Source organism: Enhydra lutris, unplaced genomic scaffold, assembly GCF_002288905.1.
Source record: "Enhydra lutris kenyoni isolate GAN:26980312 unplaced genomic scaffold, ASM228890v2 scaffoldscaffold10, whole genome shotgun sequence".
Taxonomy (NCBI): domain Eukaryota; kingdom Metazoa; phylum Chordata; class Mammalia; order Carnivora; family Mustelidae; genus Enhydra; species Enhydra lutris.
Window position 1 is genome coordinate 892,715 of NW_019154094.1, and position 11,403 is coordinate 904,117.

The 11,403-nt window shown below is 44.8% G+C and overlaps 1 protein-coding gene across 1 annotated transcript; it reads left to right on the plus strand.

Annotated features, from left to right (window-relative positions):
• Positions 1-5,205: 5,205 nt before the first annotated feature.
• Positions 5,206-10,650, plus strand: LOC111143749 (C-type lectin domain family 4 member G-like). The gene is made up of 7 exons (XM_022497589.1): positions 5,206-5,381; positions 5,551-5,661; positions 5,908-5,961; positions 6,045-6,134; positions 6,708-6,859; positions 7,928-8,031; positions 10,046-10,650. The coding sequence occupies exons 1-7, from the start codon at positions 5,339-5,341 to the stop codon at positions 10,170-10,172; spliced, it is 681 nt and encodes a 226-aa protein (XP_022353297.1). The 5' UTR covers positions 5,206-5,338; the 3' UTR covers positions 10,173-10,650.
• Positions 10,651-11,403: the final 753 nt, after the last annotated feature.

The following is an 11,403-nucleotide window of genomic DNA, read 5'->3' on the forward strand; positions in this document are numbered from 1 at the left end:
GTAATGCTCACTGGACTGCATTATACATATGACTTGATCAACACCTCTCCACTAGACTGGCAGCCCTGAGAGGGTAGAACCATTCGGAACTTGCTTAGTATTGTGTTCCCACAGCCAGGCACCTAACAAGTGCACCTAACAGTTCAATAAAACTGACTGAGAAAAGAAATGAAGTCTCGTTACAACCCTATGGAAAGCCTGTGTGATGCAAAATTCCACTGAAATGTGAATGGCTATTCCCTAATTTATCTGAAATTCACTGACATCACAGCCAGTATCCCTCTTGTAAAATGTATGTCTGTTGGGAATATGAGGGTAATGTACTCTGTAATCTGACCACCATCTGCCATTCTAGGCCATTTTGAGTCACTCACACCTCCTTGCTGCTCAAGATCCTGTCATGTTGGCCTTTTTTTGTTCCTTGGATGGACATTCATCTTCCCACCTCAGGTTTTTTGCACATGCTGTTTCCTCCACCTGATGTACCCTTTCCTCTCACTCTGTCCCTGGAGCAGAGTGTCTTAGTTGAAATGTCACTTTATCCATGAAACCACTGCCTCCCACCCCTGCAGCCTACCCCCAGCCTCCCAGTGTCTGTGGATTAGGTTGTTGGCCTCTTGAAGCCAATTGCCTTCCTTTCCTCAAACTCATCACCATCTTGTCTAAATTCAGTTATTCATCACCTGCCTTCTCCCCTCTACTGTCATATCCCTAGGATTGGGCATGTTAGTCCTGGTCACTGTGGGCTTCCCAGAGAACGACTTAGGTGTTGCATACATAACTATTGGATACATGTTAGCTGGGGCTGGATGTCCTCTGAGCTGGAGATAAGAGTTATCTGGGGCACAGTGTTTGGGTACGGAGGCTGGTCATGCTTATCAAACTAACCAGCTAGTGTGGCCTGTTCCGACTTTACCCAGTTATCAAGGAGCAGATCAAGCATGAGGCTTCCTCCCTCCATGTACCAACACACTGCCACCTAGCAAAACGAGCGGGGACTTCTTAAGCAAGACGATGACCAAAGATTTGAAGAGTTTTTTCAATTTAACTGTCCAATTCTTAGTGGATATTTTGTCCTATACACGTTTGAAGTGTTCCTAGTATGTGCTGAGATGGAAAGTGACTGGACCTAAGTGTCACCTCTACAACAAGGGGGGACAACGGGGGAGAGATAGGTGGGTCCTGGAGTCATTCAAATCCTGGGAGATAAACATCATGAAGGTGCATCAGACTCCTAAGACACTACAGCTCTGATGACTTCCCTGAAACCCATGGAGGTAAAAAGATCCACTGACAGTTAATGAGTCCTGGAAATTCACTGACAGTTAATGAGTCCTGCCAAGTCCATGTGTCTGGGATCAGTTGGAAGACTCATAGGTAACTCCTCCACTTGCCCAGGGCTAGGGGTGCAGTGTTGTAGAGGGAAGTAGGTGCAGGACATTACTCTTGGGTTGGGCTGGGTCTGACCCATCTCTCTGTCTGCAGCTGTGAGTACAGATTCTGGCACCCAGTGGGGGCTGATGAATGTCTAGGGTAGGGAATGACTAGGGCAATATTTCTTGGTCACCCCTGGGTCAGACCCAGTATAGAGACCCAGAAATGCACAACCCTGCTTGGCAGAACAGCTGAGCAAAGCTACAAGGCTGTGCTTTAAAGGAACTTTGGTTTTGGTCATTTTATCTCCAGTGACCACAGACTGCTTGGCACACAGTAGGTGCACAAGAAATACCTGTGAGAAAAATGAAAGCATGGTGCCCACAGTTCAAGAAAAAGGTTGAGATGGGTGCTGAGGTGGGTAGAGTTCACCTCGACTGCACACCTACTGTGTGCCAGGCTCTTTATACACAAGTGTCTCTTCTCCTTATCATTCACCCCCATTTCATAAAAGAGAAAGTGATGCCCAGAGCGGCCAAGGCACTTGTCCAGGGTCACAGCGCCCTCTTCCAGGCAGGGCTGGAAGATGCAGCTGAACTGAGACCTTGGGCTCCACTCCATCTCCTGGTTTCCTATTGACCCCCTTCTGTGACCTTAGCCTTATATCCTGACCTCTCTGCGCATCCAGAAGCAACAACAAAGATCTTTCTTCTTAGTCCTGAATTCACTTCTTGGTTGAACATCTGTTTCTCTGATGTCCTTTCTGGACTTGAGTAGTACCAGGAAATGCCCCAGATTGCTCCCACATTCTGGGTCTTCTGCTGTGCCAGTGGGCTAGAGCTTAGAGAGTGTTGATGGGACCCTCAGTCCAGGCTGGCACCTCCTTCCAGCCCACTCCTCCCTGGACCCTACATAGGGTCCTTGCTGCTTTAGGATCCAAGATACCTAAAGTCCCTTCACATTTGACCCTGTCTGACTTCCCAGCCTTCCCCAACCCCATTCTGGGCACTTCTCCCTGCCTTTGCTCATTTTGGCTCCTCTGCCCGCTGTTCCCTCTTTGACGCTATGTGCTGGGGACTGTTCATCCTTCAGAGTTCAGCTCAGATGCCACCTCCCTCCTTTCCCACTGTGCATGTCCTTCCTTCACTGTACTCCTTAATGTATTTTTATTGAGAATGTGTTATTTCATTTAGTTTTTATCATTTTGGGTGCTGGAAACACAGCAAGTCCATGGGCTTTAAAGTTCTCAAGATTCTGAGCCCCAGATCCCCTCCTCATTGACTGTAAGTAGGAGCCCTTTCAGGCTTATCTCCCCCAAGCTCTCCCACATGTGGATATGATCCAACCACATACTTCCCCACTCTCTGCTTTCACTGGTCTCTGTTTCTGCGACAGGAATTCCTTTTCCTTGCTATCAGCCCAGAGAAGGCCTACTCATCCTTTCAGTCCCAGGGAGAACCTGCCTTCCTTCACATTCCCCATGGTGACCAGCAGATGTCTCCCTCACATTGCAAGGAGACTGGATAGGATGTATCTCTGTGTCCCAGCACCTTTAACAGTTGCTAAGCATGAGGTAGAGATTCAATAGATGTTTGTTGTGGAGTTCAGTGGCAAGCCATTTCTACTGTGCAGAATCTAACTCTTGAGCCTGGCGTTGAACGTTCTATAGTAAAACTCATATATGGAGTGTTTTGAGGAGATGTTTGAGGTTTAAGGTTTGAGGTTTAAGAGTGCCCCTAAGAAAGAGTAATGGGGACCAGGGTTGTCTCTTGCAGGTGACAGGCACAAGAGAGAGTGATAATTTTGAGATAATTCTTATCTATGGTGAGATCCACTTAAACTTACTGTGGTCCTGGGGGCCTGGAGTGTTCTTCCTAGAAGACACTGACAGTCCCGGGGGACCCCAGAGAGCAGAGGAGGACTCTCCTGGAGGAAGGCACTTGAAACTGAGGGCCTGCAGATGTTCAGGACCCAGGAAGACACCCCGCTTGGCCAAGTCTAAGAGTATTACTATGCCTTTCAAAAGACCTGTATGTCTTTTATGTATGGGAGGCTTGTGAATCACCGGATACCATAGTCTCAATGCAGAGAACATCCCTGATAGGCAGGGGTACTTATTTCCATTTTACAAATCAGGAAACTGAGGTGGATAGGTTAGGTGGCATATGGCAGGTCATTACAATAAATGAATAGGAGATCTGGGGCTTAGAATTCTGAGAACTTTTAAAAATCATGAAAGATTTCACTACGAAGGGCTGATATCCAAGATCTATGAAGAACTCCTCAAACTCAACACCCAAAAAACAGATGATCAAGTCAAAAACTGGGCAGAAGACATGAACAGACACTTTTCCAAAGAAGATATAAAGATGGCTAACTGACACATGAAAAAATGTTCATCATCATTAGCCATCAGGGAGATTCAAATCAAAACCACATTGAGATTCCACCTTATACCAGTTAGAATGGCCAAAATTAACAAGACAAGAAACAGCAAGTGTTGGAGAGGATGTGGAGAAAGGGGAACCCTCTTACACTGTTGATGGGAATGCAAAATGGTGCAGCCATTTCGGAATACAGTGTGGCGATACCTCAAGAAATTAAAAAATAGAGCTACCCTATGACCCTGCAATTGCACTACTGGGTATTTACCCCCAAAATACAGATGTAGTGAAAAGAAGGGCCATCTGTACCCCAATGTTCATAACAGCAATGGCCACAGTCGCCAATGGAAAGAGCCAAGATGCCCTTCAACAGACGAATGGATAAGGAAGATGTGGTCCATATATGCTATGTAGTATTATGCCTCCATCAGAAAGGATGAATCCCCAACTTTTGTAGCAACATGGATGGGACTGGTGGAGATTATGCTGAGTGAATAAGTCAAGGAGAGAAAGTCAATTGTATGGTTTTACTTACTTGTGGAGCATAAGGAATAACAAGGAGGATATTAGGAGAAGGAAAGGAAAAGTGAATTGGGGAAATTGGAGGGGCAGATGAACCATGAGAGACTGTGGACTCTGATAAACAAACTGAGGATTTTGCAAGGGAGGGGGGTGGGGGGATGGGTGAACCTGGTGGTGGGTATTAAGGTATTACTCAACGTATTGCATGGAGTACTGGGTGTGGTGTATATGAATCTTGGTACACTGAAAAAATAAAATAAAATTTAAAAAATCATAAAAGATCATTAAAACATAGATTGAGGGAACTCAGAAAATCCCTAGCTGGATAAATTCCAAACAGCATATGGAGGCACACACAGGCGTGCACACACACACACACACACACACACACACACACACACCCTAATCAACCTGGTGAAAACCAAAGAAAAAGAAAAATTGTAACAGCATTCGAAGAGAAAAAGACCCATGAAATGACGTGATATATGGACATTTCTTAACAACAGTTTTGATAAATAGAAGACTCTCAATTACATTAGCTTACTTGTCTTCCTTACTGTACCATATTCTCCATTTAAGACATAAAGCAATGTGTGGCAGAGGAGTGGCCTTACGTTCTGAGTGAGCATTAACATAACTCCAATGTTGAAACCACTACAACTTTATCTCCGAGAAAATGCAAGATCTTTTGAAATGACTGCAACCAGAAGCCTAAAGGTGCAAATGCATTGGAAACTTTGAGGAAGATTTCTGGGGCCACTACTGTTCCCCAAACTGAGAAAAAAACAGAGTTTTACAGCATACTTGGAACAGAATACCTTTTCCAAGACGTTAATGCCACCTCCCTGTGACATGAACCGATGATAAGCCATCTAGAGATCTTGGGGGCCTTAGGGAGCCAGGAAGGAAACATCTGATGGTTTACATAGGGGGTGGTATTTCCTAGTATAGGATGGGTGTGTCTTTAATAATAACCAGAAGGGTTGTGGTTAGCTAGACAGAAAGAGCTGCAGCCACAGGTGAAGGCAGCCATAGAGAACATCGGGCTACAGGACCTCATGTCCATGGAGGGAAAATCTCTGCCCATGCCGGGGGAACCAGGTGAGTCAAGAAGTCGAGGGCAGGAGTAGATGCCCTCCTCAATACCAGGGGTGCTCACTGCCTCCAATTCCAGGGCCTGGTTTAGGCTCATCCCCCCAACATTCCTAGCATGTTACCAGCACTTTCAGAGACCGTGTGCACCGCCTTATGCTTGTTGCATTTCCTGCAGCACAGTGGGACCAAAAGCTGCCCCAGGATGTCCCCTGGAAGTTTTTCTGCCTGACGATAACCCTGATGTTGCTTCTGCTAGTCCTCATCCTTGGTGTGGTTCTGGCTGAGGGTAAGGTGTGGAGCCATGGGAATGGGTGATCACATGGACCCAGGCCCCCAAACCTGCAGTCCTGAGAAGAGGACCCTAGAGGGCTGGGGTAGAGATGGGTCAGTAGGGGGTGACTGGACTGTGTTGCTGGACTCAATGATTCTAGAAAGAAACTGCCCTCTTTGTCTCAGCCTGCAATTTGGGGGGAGTGGGAAAAGAACTGTGTATCAAAAAGTCTAGTACATATCAGCCATGTGTTTCCTCTAGTACTGCAGATCTTCAACCAGATGCAGGAAGAACTCAAGCAACTGGACATCAAATGTGAGTGCTGAATGTTATGGAGGGCTTATTCCTCCCCATCCCTCCACCAGGTCTTGATCTGCCTTTCTCTGTGGGCCCCTTAGCTGTGCAGGGTCTGGCAGATGCTGGGCACAGACGGGACATGATGCGGGGAGAGGTGTTCCGGCAAATGGAGGCTCTGCGGGCAGGCAACGGTAAGGAGATGGGGCAAGTTGGGTGGTGGGAAGTGGGAGTTGGGAGAAGAAGGTTGTTCTCTTGGACACTGTTGATGCTAGTGATTCTTGCAACACATGTGTATATGTAGGGTTGTTTTAATCGACCCTTTATCAGGGTTGGTGTTCATATAAAGTTTGAGGTCCCCTGAATGGCATTACTCTTCCATCTCATAATGCCTCTCTCTCTCTTAAAGATTTTATTTATTTATTTGGGAGAGAGAGAGAGAGAGAGAGAGAGAGAGAGAGAACAAAAGCAGGGGGAGCAGCAGAGAGAGAGAGAGGGAGAAGCAAACTCCCCAATGAGCAGGGAGCCTGACTCAGAGCTCGATCCCAGGACCTGGGGATCATGATCTGAGCCGAAGGCTGCTGCTTAGCTGACCGAGCCACCCAGGCACCCCTGCCCATCTCCTGAATGAACAAATGGGAAGATACTGTGCTAACTTTTGCGAAGTGGCAAAGATGCACAGGTTTGAATCATTTCACTGGAGACCTTGTTCAGTGGCCAGTGCAGCCCTTGACCCCAACAGAGCGAACCTCTTTCCCCTTCTCCAGAATCATCCTGTGAGCCCTGCCTGGAAAACTGGATGGCATTTCAGGGCTCCTGCTATCTATTTTCCACACAGCAACAGGACTGGTTTGAAGCCAAGGATCACTGTGCTAAGAAGCGTGCTCACTTGGTCATCATCAATAGCCCAGCAGAGCAGGTGCGAAGGTGGGGAGGGGTGCTCTGGGGACCCTTCAAGTCATTGCAAGCTCATGTCCTTGTCCCATGCAAAATCTAGTGCCAATCCTTCCTTCTGCCCTTCATAATACCCTTCCACTGCCTTAGCACACGGTATTGGCCAAGATTCTTTCTTGGCCAAGTCTTTTTTCTGAGTGATTCTTCATGTTGGCCCTTCTGTCCAGAATGCTTCCTTCTATCTACATAGACAACTTCTACTCCTTCTTCTTCAGATCCAACTTTGTCCTTCAACATCCTTCCCATCCCCTCTTCCTCAACACTGGACTATGCTGCCAGATCCCCAGTTCATCTCCTCTCACATGAAGAACTCCCAGGCTAGTGTGGTTCTGACTCATTTTTAAGTTGATAATGCCAGGGACCAGATTAGACATACTCAGTATGGTTCAGTGGACTCAGTGTTTGTCAGTGGAATCCAAATGATTCCTATTTTCCAGAACTCTTCCTAAGGGGGTAGTGTCTACATTTCTCACCCTGTAAACCATGCTTTTGAATAATCCTAACTACCTCTTAACCAGTGCTCTTCTAGGAGCCACACTGAACTCTTGAGACTCTGGACTCTGGGAAACAAACCGAGGGTTACAGAAGGGAGGGGGTGGGGGAGTGGGGTAGCTGGGTGATGGGCATTAAGGAGGGCACATGTGGTGATGAGCACTGGGTATTATGTGCAACTAATGAATTGTTGAACACTACATCAAAAACTAATGATGTACTAAATGTTGGCTAACTGAACATAATTAAAAAAATATTCAGAATATTCTGGAAGGCACCTGTCACTTTTATCCCCATTTTATAAATGAAAAGTCCGAGGGCCACAAGTATCCATAATTTGATGACCACATAGGCCATAATAATGGTGGAAATGGAGATCTACCCAGAGCTTTTAGCCAACTTCAGCCAAGTATGTTGCTTTGGACAACATCCCTGCCTATGGGGTCCTGTAAGTCTTACTCCCTTTCAGGGACTGCTTCCACCACCATTCTCACCTCTGCCCATAGTATTTCTTGACTTAATCTGCCTTCTTCTCATGCAGAAATTCCTAAGGCTAAAGGAAAATACTGTCTACTGGATTGGCCTTAAGAAACAGTATCCAAAGGGCATTTACAAGTGGCAAGATGGCTCAGCACCCACCTTTATGTGAGTGTCCCTGTTGAGCTTGTCTGTCTCACTGGACCTTGAAGACATCTTCCTACAGATTCCCACACTGTCTCAAGTGTCTGATTTTGGTTAAAACCAAACTGCCTGTCACATTTCCTATTGTCATGCTTAATGTTATTTTGTTAGCTGCAGAGGTGTGTGTATGTGTGTGTGTGTGTGTGTGTGTAGACCATAATTAAACAACACTTAATAGGAAGTTCTTTATTGTGGGAAGTCTCGGTGCTGTTAATACATTGAAGAGAATCATACACTTCGAGGAGGGAGTAGGCAGTGTGTAATGTGCCAAGCTTATTGAGATGTACATCTCATTTGCATGTATCTGGAGCCTTTAGTGTCCTACAGAACACACTCAAGGAATAACTGCCTAGGGGTTCCAGACTTAACCCCTCTACATGTGACTCAATGACCTCACATTCTGGTCATCTGTTCTTGAACTTTTTTTTCATGTCCACACACTTTCCTAGAACTTCACACTTAACCTCCTGGACCATCTTGAGTATTTCTGCTTTCCTCAATTTCCACATCTTCTGCCTCAGCTCAGGTCAGGATGATTGCTATATATCCTATACTTAGTCTTACCCCCCTGAACCCATGCTCTAGTCAAGTTCAAGGGTCATCTTCCTAAAACACGCCTTTGATATAGTTTTAGGAAACACCTAATTCCTCAATGTTACATGCATAACCCAGAATCTTTAATTTTATTTAAAATTTTTTTTTAAAGATTGTGTTTTTTATTTATCAGAGAGAGAAAGAGTGAGCACAAGCAGGAGGAGCGGCAGACAGAGGGAGAAGTAGGCTCCCCACTGGGCAAGGAGCCCGATGCGGGACTTGATTCCAGGCTCCTGGGATCATGACCTGAGCTGAAGGCAGACACTTAACCGACCGAACCACCCAGGTGTCCCGGATAACCTAGAATCTTTAGATGGCACCTTTCAATGCCCACACAGTGGGTGCCATTCATCTTTACATTCTTTTCTCTTACACACCCAAAGGCTCTCCATCTCCTTTCACAACTATGTGACAAATAACTCATCTTTTTGAACACTGTCTTGCATCTGATCTTTCTGTTTTTTTCTCCTGCTGTGTTATCTGCCTAGAACACATTTTACTGGTTTGGTGAGCTACAATATGTGTGTCAAGTCTCATAGAGGAATCCATCCTTTGCCCAGAATGAATTATTCCAACTCCCTTAACACTACGTAGAGTTTTGTGGCTGTGTCAATTTCAGTTATGATCTTCCTTTGCCTGCACATGTCTTACCTATCAGACAGGCTGCTGCTTCAGAGCAGAGCAGTCATCCAACTCATTGATGTGTCTCCAGTACCCACTTCTGGGCTTGGTACACAACAGGTACATAATCAACTGTATTGGAGTGAATGAATGAATGAGTGTTGTGAACATTTCAAGAAATGTTTAGGAAAGAGGGGATAGGATCCTTTGACAGACTTAGCACCTATTATATACTGGACATTCAAATGTGTCATGTCCTGAAACTTAAACTCAGAGTCCCAGGGATGTTAAGTTATTTGTCCATTTTGGCCTCATTTATATCATTTATAATGCAAGAAATTGTACCAGATGATTATTATAAAACAGTGGTGCTCAGCAGGTAGTGATTTCCCCCTTCAGCGATTTGGCACTGTCTGCAATATTTTTGGTTGTCACAATAGAGTGGATGCTGCTGGTGTCAAGTGGGTAGACACCAGTGTTGCTGCCCGCTATCCTACAATGCACAGGACATCCCCCACAACAAATAATGATAAGGCTCTCAATGTCAGTAGTTCCTTCATGTAAAAACCCTTGCTCTAAGAGATGGCTGGGATATTTTACTTCTAGAGATTTCTCACATATCCCCAAGGCTAGACCCTCCCCTGGTGGCCTTATCCTCTTCTGGGATCTTAACGGTGAGAAGCCCAGCTGGGCATGGCTGAGTGTGGCTTGCCCCAGTACTGTGGCTAGGGGACTTGGCTGATGCTCGTGTGTGTTTTCACAGCAACGGGCCTGATACCACATCTTCTGACTATGACTGTGTCTTCATGGAGAAGTCTGGCTCTTGGCTCTCGGGGATGTGCCAGATGTCCTGGTATTATTGGATCTGTGAGAAGCCACAGGTCTGCTGAGCCTGATCCTTTTACTCTGCCTGCAATCTTGGGAAAGGTTGTCTTGATATTTGATCTCATAACAATCCCCCAACTTCTCTGCAGAAAAGGGGGTTTTCTGAAAGCTCTGGTCCTCTTGGGAGCATCTTTCCCCTTTCTTGCCCTGACTTCTAAATGCTGTTGAGGAACATGAAAAATGACGCCAGGATGGAACAATGAGCAGAATACACTGTGTAGGACTTTCTACAAGACAAATAATCTAGTTTTTAAAAAATGACATAAATAAAGGCAAATGTAGTATTGTTAGAAAACAGAAGAGCCTTAAAGACATCACTAAATTAACATGTGTACCATGTTTGGGTTTTGATTTGAAAAAGGTTTTGAAGAAATCACAATATTTGAGTATGCATGTATATCAGGCAACACGAAGGCAATTTTATTTATTTGTGAGTCATGCTACTAGCATGGTATAGAGAGATGATGGATAGATAGATAGATAGATAGATAAGAGATATATCACTGTGTGTTAGCAATACATACTAACATGAGTATGGGTAATATATATGGGCAAATTTGGGTACTGTGTAGGATTTTCTTAAAACAATAAATTTCATAAGCAAGAAGGTTGTATATAAGAAACTCAATTGGCCAAGTGTTTATAATTATTAAACTGAGACATAGAAGTCTATCATATATTTCCTCTAATTTGTGTCAAGAGGAACATTCTACATAAAATTTTAAATTAATGCAATTTATAATAATTCATATAAGGTAAACATGATCAAAAAGGAACTCAGCAATTGCAGGGTCATAGGGAAGCTCTATTTTTAATTTCTTGAGGAATCTCCGCACTGTTCTCCAAAGTGGCTGCACCAACTTGCATTCCCACCAACAGTGGAAGAGGGTTCCCCTTTCTCCACATCCCCTCCAACACATGTTGTTTCCTGTCTTGCTAATTTTGGCCGTTCTAAGTGGTGTAAGGTGGTATCTCAATGTGGTTTTAATTTGAATCTCCCTGATGGCTAGTGATGATGAACATTTTTTCATGTGTCTGATAGCCATTTGTATGTCTTCATTAGAGAAGTATTTGTTCATATCTTCTGCCCATTTTTTTATATGATTGTCTGTTTTGTGTGTGTTGAGTTTGAGGAGTTCTTTATAGATCCTGGATATCAACCTTCAAGAAATTAAAAATAGAGATTCCCTATGACTCTGCAATTGCACTACTGGGTATTTACCCCAAAGATACAGA

Bases quoted from the DNA above. Each gene is read 5' to 3' on its own strand.
- LOC111143749 (XM_022497589.1), top strand. From the start codon at position 5,339: ATGTCCATGGAGGGAAAATCTCTGCCCATGCCGGGGGAACCAG. The intron at 5,662-5,907 runs GTAAGGTGTGGA...TGTTTCCTCTAG, and splicing joins TGGTGTGGTTCTGGCTGAGG to TACTGCAGATCTTCAACCAG. The intron at 6,860-7,927 runs GTGCGAAGGTGG...CTTCTCATGCAG, and splicing joins TCAATAGCCCAGCAGAGCAG to AAATTCCTAAGGCTAAAGGA.